Source organism: Camelina sativa, chromosome 3 (genome assembly GCF_030686135.1).
Source record: "Camelina sativa cultivar CO46 ecotype springtype chromosome 3, ASM3068613v1".
In the NCBI taxonomy this organism is placed as follows: Eukaryota; Viridiplantae; Streptophyta; class Magnoliopsida; order Brassicales; family Brassicaceae; genus Camelina; species Camelina sativa.
Genome location: NC_141882.1, coordinates 7709990 through 7725470, shown reverse-complemented (window position 1 = coordinate 7725470; position 15481 = coordinate 7709990). Strand labels below are relative to the sequence as shown.

Here is a 15481-nt window from a genome sequence, read left to right as displayed (position 1 = left end):
TCCTATTCTCTCAAAACTCTCTTTATAAGATAATAACACAAATCTTAGAACCCTAAAGAAACCTCAAGCTCTCTCTTGTTTGTGCTAGAGCTTACAATCAGACAATTAGCCTTAGCACCCTATTTATAGAACTAGGTCTGCCTATTCTATTTCTTATAGGAATTTGACAATTTCCTTTTTCTGGTTTCTATGTGTTTCCTTATATTTATAGAGGTGCAAGATTGTATATATCAAACCATGATTATCTTGTATTTTGTTTTAATAATTATTTAAAAGCCATGCTTATCTTAGAATTTATTTAAAAAATAAAAAATTGTGATTAAGTTGAAATGAATGGTTACAATGGAAAAATAATCAATGTTAAAATTATTACAAACTATTCTCAAACATAGAAAATATTATATATCTTTTTGAGGGATTGAGACTGTAAGGTTGTGTGATCAGGCTAAGATGTCAAACACAAAATCCTTACTGCGCTAGAAACTCAAGTGATTCCGAGAGCGTTTCCTAGCGTTCATAAGCTCCATCAATGATGGTAGAGGCCGAGGCACAGGTGCGTTCATTGATCTGTATAGCTTTCTCAAATCCCCACTGAGATCCTTGCAAATCTCCTTTGAAGAAGAAGAAACGCTTCTACAAGACTCCTTCTCTACTGCTTCTTCTTTAGTATCATCTTGTAACGACTCAGTTACTTCCTTCACATTCAGCTTTTCCAATACCGGCGAGGTTTTGTTGGTGTATACAGATTGAGTGTGTGTGACTTTTCTCTCGTGTAGTTGATTAGATTCTTGAGAACTTAGCCTTGCGCTCCCAAACAGAGTTACAGGAAGATTATTCTCAGGGGATAAACTCAGAAGCTTCTTCTTTGTCCTAGATGCTTCGATTACAGGTTCTAGCTTCGATTTTGCAGAATCAAGAATAATTTCTTCTCTCATGAGACAGCAACTAAGAGCTACTGTGTGAGTATCAGCTGCTGCAACTGGAGAAACTTCCATGTCGATGTCTAGAAGCTTCCAGAAAGGATCATCAGGCGAGAACCGACTGATGAAACAGTTCTTCTTCACATAGTTCAGTTCCATTGCTCTACAAGAAGGAACAGTTGATACAACCCATTTTGGAGAAAGAACATGCATCGCTGTTTCCAATTCTTCACGGGATGAATGCATAGAGTAACACACATGCCAAAGACCAAACTCATCCTTGACAGCTTCACTAAACCTAACTTTCCTCTGCTTTTGAATCTGACTTCCACTTTCTGAATAATCTTCGTCATCACAAACATACCACTGAGCTGAAGGGCGGATGATAAGAGGTTCATTCTGAAGTTTCGATCTGGCCTCAGCAAGCTTTGCACTTGTTCTTTCATACAGTTTAGGGAACCCACTGAATATGTAACCATTAACGATCTGAAACACTCCAAGTTTGTAGCTTTGTCGACATAAATCTTGGAGCCAAACGTTCTAGAAACTTCCAACAGAACATCCTCTTGGCCCAACATATCACACGCAAGATATACAACTGGTGCATTTGGATGGTTCCATATGCAATTGATGATCTGATTTCATTACACAAAGAAATCAACAATGGAAAAATGTGAGAAACGACTCCAGTTCATAAAGAGAAGTGATATGATCAAAAGTCCAAAATCACCTGTCTAATAGCTGAATGTTTACTAGGAAACCTCTGAGAGTGAGAGGCTTTCCCAAAAGTACAATCCAAGAAAATGAAATCAAGAGAGCATTTTGGAGCTAGGCCATGTCTAGTTCCAACAAATTTCTCAGGTAGATTCTGTAGGCAATCCAGTGTAAGCCTACAATCACCAGTGTGTAGTATGTTACCAAAACTCCCTTCAAACAAGAACATGACCGCTCCTGAAGCATTTTTCCAATTATGAAAAAAAAAACGTCAAAAGAGAGATCTTTCAATTTGGAACAGCTGCTACATATCAAACGAGGATCAACAACATACCAGGACAATGATTGGCATCAAAGGCAGTAACTTTAAAATCACCATCTTGATCATCAACAACCACTGATTGACCAATTTCAATTCTAACGAAGCAAGACTCATCAAGCTACACACACACACACACACACACACAATTACGACTATATTGAGACAACAGAGAACGAGAACACACACACGAAGACAAGAGAGGAGGAAACATATACTAAAACAAAACAAAAAAACCTGAGGGTGACGTTGGAGAAGAAGAGAGATGGTAAGGGAAGTAGAGTAAATAGGGAAGACGACGACATTAGAAGGAGAAATCCCAACGGTGTGATCTTTGTGAGCGTGCGTTAAGAAATGATGTCTCTTTCTTCTCTTCATCGTCGTCGTCGTGTACGGTCCAAATGTGTCGACCGCAAATGGTAAACCTCTTGGCATCTCTATCGCCATCTTCTTTCCTCCACCGCCGTCAATTTCACTCTAACAGCGGCGGCGATGAAGGGTAGCCGCTAATTAGGGTTTCTTCTTCGCCGGTGATTAAGAAATAATGGCGGATTTGTCCACAAAAGGCGAGGGAATTTTTCCCTCCTAATTTTTTTCTTAAAAGTAACATTTTTAATTTGATGAACTTAATTACACCTTTATACAAATTATTTCATTTTTAATTTGATGATCTTAATTACACCTTTATGCAAATTATTTCATTTTTAATTTGGTAAATATAAAACGTTACGTTTACTAATCATTTAACGAAAAAAATCAATTTAATTTAATCACATGAATACAAATCTTCGAAAACTCATACAAATCATCGACTAACACACAACATCAGACATAAGATTGCCAAGTGAATAAATTCACACTACATAACCATATACATCATACACAAGGAGTTTTTAATGTTTGTTTGTGGTTTTGTGATACTTGTCCTTGACCCAACGAAAACCAATAGCAGAACCTGTCTTGAGCTTCTTGAAACCAGAAGAAGCTACAGCTTTCGTCTTCTCCAACCCTTGTCCCATCTTCTCCTTGTACTTAGCCGTGTTTGAGTTCGACGACTTCGTTCCACCTCCGCCGCTACTGACGATGGCCCCGCCTCCTATCCGGCCTCCTTTCGCACTGTTGTCCCATTGGTCTGCCCACGATGTTCCGTCCATTAATCAAGCTTTGATGATTCTAAGACGAAATAAATGACTTTTTTTTCCTGTATATAACCAAAAGTAATTAGTATTGTGATTGTCTCTCGTTTTCTATGTTGTGTTTATATATATACATGCACATTCATAGTTCAAGAGACGTGTTTTAGTGTGTGGTCAAACGTTGTGTTCGTGATTCGTGAACGAATATGACTTCTATTGATTTGCTTCTTATTTTAACTTTATTTTTATAATCATTTGGAACCTTCGCTGGAGAAAAAACACACACAGATTGATATTGTTCTAATTTATAAAAGAATCTCTCGTGGAAAAATAGCAAAGTTTTATTAGAATAAAGCTAACCGTATTGAGGAAACTTCTTCTAATTCGCCGTTACAAGACGCAAGACCCTGAATGAAGTCGCCATATCCAATCTAAAAGACTTTTTTTTTTTTCGTTCTTTAAAAAGGTTCTCGAAGAAAACTAGTGCAATCTGCTTTTTTTCTTCTCATTAGATAGAAATAAGTTACAAAAAGGTGGATAATGCGAAATATCTCATGTTTTTTTCCAGGCTCGGAGAATCGAAGCCGGGCTTGTGAATAAAAATTAATTTATGCTTGTTGAATTCCAAAACTACCCTTTGATTCGGAATAACGTGACGTGATCGTACAATTGGTGGTTTTTGGATTAGTCAAGGTGTAGAGAAACGACGTCGGACGACCAAGTGTGAGAACAAACTCTAAAACTTCACGACAAAAAATTAGCTTTATAAGCTTTTGACAATGAGTGTATCTATGCTATCTTTGTACCACTACAACTAATTTCTCCTCCGGATGGATCAAATGGAATTCATGATAAGGATCTCCGAAGCATACTTGTCAGTCAAGGAACATCATCACACTGACTCTGCTGCAACACGTTCTTCTCCGAGAATGGTAAAAGCTATGCCAACAAAGAAACAACAACAAACAAAAGAAGAGAGGTTAGAATCTTGAATATTTCTGGAAATTTTCAGTACAATTTTTACTACAGAGAAACCAGAAACTCTCACATCAACAAGAAACAAAAAATTATCCAGAAGCAAACAATTGATATTAACTTATTTAGATTTACAACTAACCTGACGAGCGACCTGAGCAACACGTCGACTATCACGAGCTGGTTCTGTACCGGTGAAAGAATCCAAGTAAATGTTGCCTTTCTCACCAGTCTTTTGTCTCCGGTTTCTGATCTCATTGTCATCATCATCTTGTGATGAGGAACCTCCTCTTTCAGGGCTGCAGCTGCTGCTGTCTCTTCCATCCATGTTACGCTTCCTCTTATATGAGAATTTGACACACGGTTTCTGAGAAGGCGACAAAGGTGTAGTACAAAGCTCAGTATCAGTCTCTTTCTCTTCTTCCTTCCTTGCTTCTGTAAGTGATCCCACATCAGCACAGTCCCCACTGGCCGTTTTCTTTTCCACCGTCTCAGCTTCTCTGCGTCTACTCAGTATGGAAGGAAGAGTATGAAGACAAGATTCTTTATTCTCTTTATAAGAACAATGGTTAATACTAAAACCTCTGTCACTCATATGTGGTTTGATTCCATTAGCCACTACTGATCTCTCATGGTTGCTAGAGTCCTCACGCACTTCTATAGAAACTGCTTCGTTGGCGTTTTTTCCCTCGTTGCTAAGATTTGTTTGACGATCATTTATCAATTTCTCGAGGAGAGAACGTGATTCTCGTAACTCCGTCCTTAGCTCTCCTACAATATCTTCAGCTTCTCCAAGTTGAGCTTCAAGTTCCTCAATCTTTTGCTGCTTCTTCAAAGAAATAATTTCTGCCTCCTTGACCTATAACCACAGATTTTAAGAAGATTATGCTACAGTCTCAAGTTAAACAGCTTTGATCAAACAGTGAGTTACTACTGTAATAAGTGTAAACAAGAGAGAACAAGTTCTCTCACACTACCTAGGTCCTCCCTACAAAAGAAACTCCTCAATTTTATGGCTGATTCAAAATTCACTGCTAAAATACACAGGTCGTTTTGCACACTATGTTTCTCAACTATAATGACTATTATAGGTTGATAGACGGCTGCTCAAAGAAATAAAATCTCTTTCCACAACAACATCTGAAGTACTATGAGATTTAGGGAATGTGAGTCTATTTGGAAATCAGAAAATGATATCCTTGCAAGGCTAACTCATCCATCATATGTAAAATTTCAATATCAATTGAGTTTGAGGTACATAAGAATTAAGCAAGGTGTAAGTCTCCAGGTCATAAACCTGACTCAGCTAAATAAATCACAAAAAAACTATCTCTACAGCGCTTTCAATGGAGCAAAACAAACAAAAAAGAAACAGTGGCCAAAGCATATAAATTCTGAACGTGGCTGTAAGATTTTATCAAGGATGTAACTAAAAGCTCATTGTCGTCTCACAAAACTCAGAAATGTCGAAACTTTATGTGATAACATCAGCTAATGAAACAACTTGACAGAACGTACCTTGGAATCATACATCTGTTTAAGCCTAAGACAAGTACGGAGAGCCTCATCTCTAACCGCCGCAAGCTCTTGCTGAAACCCACGAGCTTTCTTCTCGGATATCATCACACGCGCCGCCGCCTCCTTCGCCGTGTTCAGTATAGTGTCCGCGTAAGCCTTCTTCAAGGCGGTTAATTTCTGCTGAGAACAAAACAAAAAAAAAAAACGAAACAATTCATCGCAAAGATGCAAAACCCAGAAACCAAAGAACACAAAAACCCATATCCGAAAACACCGATTCGGATCAATACACGGTAATATAAAACGAAATCAGAAACAGTAATCATTCGTAAAAGAGAAATGAAACCTAAAAAGAAACAGAGAAAAACGAAAAAGCAAAACTTTTTAATTTCGATTGGGAATGTGAAGTCGAAAACGACGGAGATTTAGGGATTAAAAATGGGATTTTTACCTCTGGGTCGGTCATTAGGGCTGTGAATGCTGTTGCGGAGAGGCGATTTTTTTTTTTTTTTTTGTCCGACCGAAGTCGCGAAGAAGAAAAGACGAAGTTGAAGAAAAAAAAAAAAGTGGTTTGTTGTGTTTTTTTTTCCCCTTATGTTTTGCCTTTCGCCTTGAAAGAATCTGTCAGTTAGGAACGGAAATGGTATAATTACTTTATTACCCTTTACTTTCCAGTTTATTACGGAAACACCACATTGTGTAAAGTAAACCGACGGTGCGGTTTCCCGGTTTTCCCGTCGTGTTTTCGTTTCTTACACTACGTGATACCAAAAAACCATATATTGTGTGAATTGTGATGCAGCTTGTGTCGTTCCTTTGTGGATTGTTAGATTCTACTACGTTATTACATTTTTATGTTGTTTGTAAATTGTGATCGTTACGGCTAATGAAATAAGAGATACCCTTTTCTCTATGCCTACTGACAAAAGCCCAGGCCCTAACGGTTATACCGTTGAGTTCCTCCGATCGACATGGTCTATTGTGCAGAAGGATTTCACTTCCTCCATTCAGTCCTTTTTCATATACGGCTTCTTGCCAAAAGGGGTTAATGCTACAATTTTAGCCTTAATCCCAAAGAAAAAGGAGGCTACTGAACTGAGAGATTATCGACCAATTTCGTGCTGTAATGTCATTTACAAGGTGATCTCAAAAATTCTTGCTACTCGATTAAAAAAGCTACTACCTGAGTTCATTGCTCCCAATCAATCTGCCTTTGTCAAGGGTCGTTTGCTCATGGAAAATGTTCTACTAGTTTCAGAGATCGTCAAAGATTACCACAAGGACATTGTTTCTCCTTGAAGTGCCATCAAGATTGATATCTCAAAGGCTTTTGATTCAGTCCAATGGCCTTTCCTTTTATCCGTGCTATTGACTCTGCAATTTCCACAACGTTTCATTCGATGGATTGAACTCTGCATCACCACATCAACTTTTTCGGTGCAGGTAAATGGTGAGCTTGCAGGACTGTTTCGTAGTGAACGAGGAATTCGTCAAGGGTGTTCTCTATCTCCCTACCTCTTTGTAATATGTATGCAAGTCAAGTCTGCAATGATTGATAGAGCAGCTTTGGAACGACAAATTGGATATCACCCCCATTGCCACAACGTCAAACTCACACATTTGTGCTTTGCAGACAACCTTTTGGTATTTACGGATGGGACTAAGAGCTCTGTTGAGGGTATTTTACAAATTTTTGATCAGTTTGCTGTTTTCTCAGGTCTCAATGTTAGCCTCGAGAAATCGACACTCTATATGGCAGGAGTCTCACATAGTGACAGGGAAGTAAGCCTACGTTCTTTCCCTTTCGCAAATGGCACTCTACCTGTCCGATATCTTGGATTGCCTCTCTTGACTAAACGTATGACCACCTCAGATTACACGCCTTTAGTAGAACGGATTCGAGAGCGGATCGGGAGTTGGACTGCAAGACATCTCTCTTTTGCGGGACGTTTGCAACTCATCACTTCGGTTCTACACAGCCTTACAAACTTTTGGATGTCAGCTTATCGTTTACCTAAAGCGTGCATTGCAGAGATTGATAGCCTGTGTTCTGCGTTTTTATGGTCTGGCCCCTCACTAAATGCGAAAAAGACAAAGGTAGCCTGGTCGGATGTCTATCTCCCCAAGGAAGAAGGAGGATTGGGATTGCATTCTCTGCATGATGTTAATCAAGTAAGTTGCCTAAAACTCATTTGGCGACTTCTTTCAGGCGACTCACTTTGGACCAACTGGATTCGAGCTTATCTGCTCAGGAAAGGTTCTTTCTGGTCGATCCCTCCTAAATCCACTACGGGTTCTTGGATGTGGAAAAATTTGTTGAAATGTCGCAGGTTGGCTTCTGATTTTGTAAAATATGAGGTACATAATGGAAAGAACATTTCTTTCTGGCATGATAACTGGTCGCAGTTCGGCTGCCTAATTGATGTTGTAGGTCAGCGTGGGTGCATTGACATGGGTATAAGCTTACATGCCACTGTAGCTGAAGCTTTGCTTAATAGGCCGAGAAGACACAGGGTAGACCACTTCAATAAAATTGAGGAAGTCCTTGACAGTCTGCGCAACAGGGGTTTGGTAGAGACAGAGGATATTGTCCTCTGGAAAGGAAAAAGAGACAAATACAAAGGATCCTTCTGCACAAAAGACACATGGGACTTTGTTCGCATTGTCAAGCAACGATCTTCGGGATCGCCTGCTCTCTATCCAAGGCAACGATCTTCTGCTAGTCTGGCTCGCTTCAAGATGAAGACAAGCACTCACAATACTATTAGTTTCTTTTAACACAAATCTTTTTTAAACTTTTTTGAATCACAGATTTCATATACAAACGCTGCACTCTGTTGTAAACAAGTATTTTTTCGAATAAATTTTACATTTTATTAAAAAAAAAAAAAAAAAAATTGTGATCGTTCAGAATTCTGATTAATCTGTTGCAAACATACAAAGAAACGACTTCACAACTCTACAATATGGTATGAGTCAATGTTGTTGTCTTGTTGTTGCCGTGTGGGTGTAGAGCAACTCTGAAGGTTTTTCAAAATATATTATAAACTTATAAAAAGGGCTTGGGCTTTTGTCAAGTGGGAAGTGGAACAACATATCATTCCATCTTTTAAAACCTCTTTAATTATATTTAACAATTTTTTTTTTTTTTTTTCTGTTTAAGTACTCAATCATGTACTCTCTCATGATCCATGCCTTCTTCTAAAAAATCCTGATTTAGGAAAGTCCCATACTCATCCAAATTGGTTAAAGCGAAAACTAAAAGGAGAAAAGTCTGCTTTTCTAATGGCTTTATATAAACTACTCCTTTTAACTTCATCATCTTTGTGTGCAACCAAGAAAAGTTAATGGTGGCTTTCATTCCTGACCAATATTTGTGTTTTTCCTTTTCCTTTTTTTCCTTTTCACGGGAATGTTTGATTAATAATTAGGATATTTTTTTAATTTTAATATTTTTAATTTTTTGTTTTAATCTTTGTTAACATGCATGTTGTTGAAGTTGAATCCCCATGCTTAAACTTGAACGGGATGATCATGACACCATGCTTTTTAAGTAAAAACCACTAGCTAGAATATAAAGTAAAAAGTTCAATAGTTCATATATATTTCTTTACGATTTTTTAGTTAATTAGGTTTTTATCAATAAAACTAGAAGAAAATTGAGACAAATTACGACAACGCAGAGTACAGAAAGATTGGAGCAAAAAAATTAGAGGGAGCCGAATACAGATACAAGGCTAATTTTGTATGATTAACCAAGGTTGGACGAACCACGTCATGATATATACTCTTCAGTTTCTTAAATCGTTTTAAACATTTTACACCTAGTACAATGAAGTTGGCTCTTACAAAAAAAAAAAAAAAAAAAGTTGGCTCTTACATTCTACTAGACTCCAATTTTTTTTAAGTTTTATGATCATCAGAATTTGAAAGAAAGTTGGTTTATATTGATACTTATAATCTCTTACGTACTTATTAATAAGTAATAAGTAGATCTAACCGACTGATCAAAACGTACATTGGTCATATTTTATATGAATACATACGAGTAGAATGATTTTTCTTTACGAGAGTCATATGTGTTCTATTTATGTGAATTCAACCATTTCTTCATTTTTATTTGAAAGAATGCGGTTAGAAATACGTATTGTAATATTTTTTGTTTATTAAGATGGGATTTAGAGATAATAGTGGTATGCAATGTGAATTGATCCGTTTCAAGTTCGAACACTTTGATAGGATCGGACAACTTGTAAGGGAAATTAAACTTTAAAAAGGCAATTAGTTGATGGGCACAAAAAAGATAAATAATTGATGGACACATCAAATACTAGTACAGTATTAAAAAGATGAGGATGTCATGTGCTCCCATTGGCCTTTTTGCTTATATTAAATATTTTGATGCCACAATTTGGAATATTCTTTTCATTAGTTTATCAATCATTTAATTGTAGCCAGAAGTAAAATTATCGTGACATCGTCAAAACACATTCAATATTTAATATTTTAAAAGGGGTTTGGCCGGGGCTTTATTTAGATTGAAAAGCTAAGGACGAAATAAGGATGAAGTGTTCTTCCAACAGATTTGAAATTTCCAAGGTAACTTTTGATTTGCTTATATGATTCGTAGCAAGAAATGGTTCTTCTTTGTTATAAAGGTACACAGGTTGGATGTAAATTGGGAATAGCACTCATGGAGTTGACCAGATTCGTTTAATAACTTACATTACAAACTATAAAACACACTTATAATAATAATACACCATTTATACTACAATCAACAGCTTTTATGAACCACCATTATAATTCCTAATTCATCTCTATGAACAAAGTTTCATGCATCATCCGCACAACGGCACAAGTCCGTTACCAACCTTCTTTCATTTTTATATTGAAATGTTCAACAACAACAAAAAAAACACACTAGAAATCCTTTTTGTTCTTCTTTCTTTGCGTGTGAGAACTGAGAAGTACGTCGCGACACATTCAATTTTGATTAAACAAAAAAAAAGGCACTTTCAATTTTAAATGACAAAAAAAATTAACAAAAAGAGAGATCATCATAAAAAATTAAAAATAAAACTAACAAATAAAAATTAAAGATAATTATAGAGAGACAAGAAGGTCACTGAGGAAACAAGTGACGAACAAATAACAAATAGACACATCTCACATTATCGTAACAACAACACAAGAGTGTCAGTAATGCCACGTGGCTTCTATCGTGTGTTTTTATAAAAAATAAAAGACAAGAAGAAGAAGCAACAAGTTTTAAAGCTCATCAGATCCACACACACACACACACCTCGTCTCTCCCTTATTTGTATGTTCGGTTCTTCGAAAAAACAAATTAAAAGATTACGAAAGGGTAAACTAAAACATATCCAAAAAGCGACGCAAGGGCAAAATCGGAAAAAGTTTTTGTTTCTTCATCTTAATGGCCGCCGTAAGCAGCTCGTCGGAGACAGGAGGCAGTGGCGCCGTCGTGAAGAGAGATGAGATCATGTTGTTTGGAGTCAGGGTTGTTGTTGATCCTATGAGAAAGTGTGTGAGTTTGAACAATCTCTCTGATTACGAAGAAAAGTCTTCGCCTGATGATGATCAGATCCCTAAGCTTCTCGTCGCCGGAGAAGATAAGAACGAAGCGGACGCGACGACGGTGATTCTCGCCGACGGCTACGCCTCCGCCAATGACGCGGTTCACATCTCTTCTTCATCCGGGGGTAACCGCGAGAGGAAACGAGGTACTACTCCTCTGTTTTTTTTTTTTGTTTGATTGAACAGATTCTGATGATTGTATTATCAATCTTGTTGTAAAAATTTGATCTTTATTCAAGTTTTGTGATTGAATCTATGCATGTTGGAGATTTGCTTTAGCTCTGATTGATTGATTTGTTATATCTGTGGGGGTTGATTTAAGGAGTTCCGTGGACTGAGAATGAGCACAAGAGGTTCTTGATTGGGCTTCAGAAAGTAGGAAAAGGAGATTGGAAAGGCATATCTAGGAACTTTGTGAAGAGCAGGACTCCTACTCAAGTTGCTAGTCACGCTCAGAAGTACTTCCTCCGACGAACCAATCTCAACCGTCGTCGCCGAAGATCTAGCCTTTTTGACATTACAACCGATACGGTAACTCTCTCTTATCTTAGCCTGATTCATTTTGTTTCCTTATCTGCTTTCCTTTCTTAGAAGTCAATTTGTTTTTAGTATTTCCTCTTTAGAATTGAAGGACAAAGAAGTGTAGCATAATGATTTTGGTCAAATTGGGTATATGTCTTTCAAGCTGTACTTAGTAAGTAGATAAATTCAAGATTGGGGGTTTATAGGGAGAGATTTTATTTATCACAATAATGGTAAGTTGTGTGACAGTTAGGTTTGATTGGTGTTTTATCAGGTTACAGATATGCCCATGGAGCAAGATCAAGCTCAGGAGTGCTCACCACTACCTGAAACTAACATCAGCTCTGGACATGATCAAGTTATGCAAGTTTTTCCTGAAGTTGCTGTGCCGACAAAAATTGAGACTTCACCACAACAGACGTTTAATCTCAACGATACATATCTGGTCCCAGTAACCTTCCAAGCAAATCCTGCTTTCAATCTAAACACAGATGCTGCACCGCTTTCTCTCAACCTTTCTCTGGCCACCTCATTTAATCTTAACGAGCAACCCAACTCAAGACACTCAGCGTTCACAATGATGCCAAGCTTCAGTGATGGAGATAGCAATAGCAGCATCATCAGAGTTGGTTAGACCTAAAAAGCCAAGGTGAATCTACAAGACCTTGCTTCTTTCTTTGTTTCTCCGTTTTTGTAGTACTAGTAGTACATATTAGGTATAAGATAAGAAAAAGAACCGTCTTCAGTCTTGTTTTTGATCTTTCCGTTAGGCCTTACTGTGTCAAACTTTTATGTATTTTGTCTTAAAAACATATTCAGGGGAAAAAAAAGAACAAATAACAGATGAAGGCTGTAGGGATGGACGAACTGTGTTTAGGTGTTCTTCATCATTTTCGTTTGTTTGTAAAAACTCTCTGGTCACACACACACACACACACTGTTCTGAGTCGTTTTCTGCTGTGTGTGTTTTGTTTTTGTGGTATGTGTAAGTTAAAAAAACAAACAAGTCGTGATTCTCATGTGGCCCATCTCAATCAATGGTTGGTGATTTGTGGGGGTTTATAGGCTTTTGTATACTCTTATCTTTTGGAGATAAGCTAAACTGTATGTATGGGTTCGTCGAATATTTTATCATTATCTATAGTGTCATAATAATGTCATATGCCATTTTGACTTAATTTGGTGGATTTTTGTTCACTTTCGCTAGCAAACACTTTTTTTTTTCCTTATAGTAGTACATGGTAATTAAGGGACATGATAATCCAAAACAACAGAACACAAGAGCAACTCTAATTTTGTCAAGTTTCATTATCTTCGATTAGCCGTTATTTCAGGTAATTTTTGGTCAATTCAATTCTTCCCCCTATCCAAATATAGAAGAGTAAATAATAAAGGTCATAAGCTCTGTTTTTTCCCCCTTCTTCTGCTTCCATTTCAATCTTCATGTAACCTTTTTAGATAATTTCTTCTTCTTTTTTAGATTCCTGTTGATTTCTCTGTTTGCTTCGTGATCGCTTTTGGCAATCACAATAATGTCTAACCGTTCCTTCAAGAGTTTCGTAGAAAAAGAACTTGGAACGTTCCCACAGTTTTTAATCTACGCTCTTCTTGAATGGATCCTCATCATTATCCTCTTCATCGATGGCTTCCTCGCTTTCTTCTCCAACCAAATGGCTAAGTTCTTCGATCTCAAAATCCCCTGTCTTCTTTGCACTAGGCTAGACCATGTTCTTGTCAGAACAAACCCTGATATCTATTACAACGACTCGATATGCGATGCTCACAAGAAGAATGTCTCATCTCTCGCTTACTGTCATGTTCACAAGAAACTCTCTGAGATCAAACGAATGTGTGAAGGTTGTCTTCTCTCTTTCGCCACCGAGAAAGAATCAGATGTTGATACTTACAAGTCTCTTATTGGAATCTTACATAAGGATCTTGAGCTTCTTATCGATGATGAACGTGAGCTTCAACTGGCGTTTCCAGTTACGGGTTCTAAGAGAGAGGATAACTTCTATCAGATTGATTACAGAACTAACAATGGCAACGACAGGTTTCAGCAACAGCAACGTTGTTCTTGTTGTGGGGAGCTATTGAAGGTGAAATCTGATAAACCAAAGAATAATAACCAATCTTTCTTTGGTGCTCCTAGTCCTTCTCCTAGAGTTTCATTCAATCAAAGAACCTTGGATGTGTCTAACATCAAATACACGGAATTAACCGAGGATGAAGATGCTCTTAACACGAAAGGTGCATTGGTGGATTCAGTCGATGATAGAACTCCAAGTTTTGTAAAAGGAGGCAATAAATTCTTTGGCATTCCACTTTCTGATTCGGTGCAGAACAGTCCAAGATGGTCTGTTCGATCAATGAAGAAATCACTGACTGATCAGAATGGTTCGGAGAACGAAGTGTTGGATGGAGATTCGATACTTCATCATCTAAATAGACAGGTTAGATTGGATCGCAAGTCATTGATGGATTTGTATATGGAGTTAGACGAAGAGAGGAGTGCTTCAGCTGTTGCAGCAAACAACGCAATGGCTATGATCACGAGACTGCAAGCCGAGAAAGCTGCGGTCCAAATGGAGGCATTGCAGTATCAGAGAATGATGGATGAGCAAGCTGAATATGATCAAGAAGCGTTGCAGTCTATGAATGGTTTGTTGGTTAAGAGAGAAGAGGAAATGAAAGAGCTTGAAGCTGAAATCGAAGCTTATAGATTGAGATATGGATTGTTGGGAGAAGAAGACGAAGAAAGAGGAGAAGCAGCAGAAGAGTTTCTTGATGAAGAAAAAGATGAAACTAAACCGGTATCAGATTTGCCTGTTTGTTCTTCAAATCATGAAGATGATTTGGAACAGACGAAAGATTCAGTTGAGGAGTCTATAACTACCAATGGTGTGATCATAGAGGAAGAAAATGGTAAGAGTCTCATTATGTTATATGTTTCTTTAAGAATCTTTCTTTAAGAAACTGTCTGAATCTTCTTCTTTTTTTGTGTGCATTTGTAACAGAAAATGGAAGCAGAAAAGATATGTTAGTGAAGGAGATATCAGAGATTACAGAGAGACTAAATGCAATTGAATCAAAAGGTGAACTGTTGCAGCAAATTTCAGATGTTTTAGATGTTAGTGAAGGAGAAGCAATTCTATTACAGATATCTCAGAATCTGCATATGCTTCGTAGTTTCATCGAAATGCCATCAGAATCATGACTCTGTTTTACTTACTTTCTTCTCTCATCAGAAGAAATCAAAACAACATCCTTGTATCAAAATCTGTATGTAATTGATACTGAAGTTTTTTATAACAGAACAAGCAAAAAACATTTTTTTTCTGCCTTGACTTCTCTTACTTTAGAACTAGTGTTGATACTTTCTTTGATGATTCATTGAATCTCAAACTCTGACGCCAAGTAATTATTTTTTCATAATTAAAAACATTATTTATGAAAATCCCACTTTAACAAACCCATAAAGACTTGACCAAGACAAATATTATCAAACAATATCATATTTTAGATCCTTATTACCCACTAATTTCCATCATGAAAAATCGTGCATTATCGACCAATGACTCTCAGTTACATACTAAAATTCTCTGAACTTCTCATTTTCTTTTTCTAAAAGACATCATTAAGTCTTGGAAGTCAAGATGTATCTTATGGCTAAGTAAGAAAGCTTCTCTGTTTAGCAAAATGACAGTTTAACCATTAACTTTGACATGTTCTTCAAATTGCTTCTTACGACAAAATCAATAACATGCTTTAAAAATAAA

General features: G+C 37.2%; 4 protein-coding genes and 1 pseudogene across 6 annotated transcripts; 2 read left to right on the top strand and 3 right to left on the bottom strand.

The window, feature by feature from the left end:
- Window positions 1–293: 293 nt before the first annotated feature.
- On the bottom strand, window positions 294–2528 carry LOC104776019 (uncharacterized; annotated as a pseudogene). Its single transcript, XR_015595335.1, has 4 exons — window positions 2191–2528; window positions 1969–2074; window positions 1651–1871; window positions 294–1555 (listed from the first exon to the last, which is right to left on the bottom strand). The product of XR_015595335.1 is annotated as an uncharacterized LOC104776019 (transcript).
- A 167-nt stretch (window positions 2529–2695) lies between these two features.
- On the bottom strand, window positions 2696–3206 carry LOC109131054 (uncharacterized). Its single transcript, XM_019241562.2, has one exon. The coding sequence runs from the start codon at window positions 3105–3107 to the stop codon at window positions 2847–2849; it is 261 nt and encodes an 86-aa protein (XP_019097107.2). The 5' UTR covers window positions 3108–3206; the 3' UTR covers window positions 2696–2846.
- Window positions 3207–3711: 505 nt separating this feature from the next.
- Window positions 3712–6195, bottom strand: LOC104776017 (uncharacterized). 2 transcript variants are annotated; one of them, XM_010500008.3, is made up of 4 exons: window positions 6034–6195; window positions 5583–5759; window positions 4207–4923; window positions 3712–4028 (listed from the first exon to the last, which is right to left on the bottom strand). In XM_010500008.3, exons 1-4 carry the CDS (start codon window positions 6046–6048, stop codon window positions 3969–3971), a joined length of 969 nt encoding a protein of 322 aa, XP_010498310.1. In that variant the 5' UTR covers window positions 6049–6195; the 3' UTR covers window positions 3712–3968. The 2 variants fall into 2 exon arrangements, with proteins under 2 accessions (XP_010498310.1, XP_010498309.1); XM_010500007.3 differs by having other exon boundaries at window positions 5583–5762; window positions 6034–6183.
- Window positions 6196–10050: 3855 nt separating this feature from the next.
- Window positions 10051–12880, top strand: LOC104776016 (transcription factor MYB1R1). The gene is made up of 4 exons (XM_010500006.3): window positions 10051–11326; window positions 11503–11711; window positions 11977–12351; window positions 12522–12880. The coding sequence occupies exons 1-3, from the start codon at window positions 11020–11022 to the stop codon at window positions 12334–12336; spliced, it is 876 nt and encodes a 291-aa protein (XP_010498308.1). The 5' UTR covers window positions 10051–11019; the 3' UTR covers window positions 12337–12351; window positions 12522–12880.
- LOC104776015 (putative myosin-binding protein 5) lies at window positions 12213–15045 on the top strand. Its single transcript, XM_087508645.1, has 3 exons — window positions 12213–12351; window positions 12935–14627; window positions 14720–15045. Exons 2-3 carry the CDS (start codon window positions 13235–13237, stop codon window positions 14917–14919), a joined length of 1593 nt encoding a protein of 530 aa, XP_087364771.1. The 5' UTR covers window positions 12213–12351; window positions 12935–13234; the 3' UTR covers window positions 14920–15045.
- The last annotated feature ends 436 nt before the right edge of the window (window positions 15046–15481 follow it).

Bases quoted from the DNA above. Each gene is read 5' to 3' on its own strand.
- LOC104776016 (XM_010500006.3), top strand. From the start codon at position 11,020: ATGGCCGCCGTAAGCAGCTCGTCGGAGACAGGAGGCAGTGGCGCCGTC. The intron at 11,327-11,502 runs GTACTACTCCTC...GGTTGATTTAAG, and splicing joins TAACCGCGAGAGGAAACGAG to GAGTTCCGTGGACTGAGAAT. The intron at 11,712-11,976 runs GTAACTCTCTCT...GTGTTTTATCAG, and splicing joins TTGACATTACAACCGATACG to GTTACAGATATGCCCATGGA.
- LOC104776015 (XM_087508645.1), top strand. From the start codon at position 13,235: ATGTCTAACCGTTCCTTCAAGAGTTTCGTAGAAAAAGAACTTGGAACG. The intron at 14,628-14,719 runs GTAAGAGTCTCA...CATTTGTAACAG, and splicing joins GATCATAGAGGAAGAAAATG to AAAATGGAAGCAGAAAAGAT.
- LOC109131054 (XM_019241562.2), bottom strand. From the start codon at position 3,107: ATGGACGGAACATCGTGGGCAGACCAATGGGACAACAGTGCGAAAGGA.
- LOC104776017 (XM_010500007.3), bottom strand. The intron at 4,924-5,582 runs GTACGTTCTGTC...CTGTGGTTATAG, and splicing joins AACAGATGTATGATTCCAAG to GTCAAGGAGGCAGAAATTAT. The intron at 4,029-4,206 runs GTTAGTTGTAAA...TTGTTGGCATAG, and splicing joins TTGCTCAGGTCGCTCGTCAG to CTTTTACCATTCTCGGAGAA.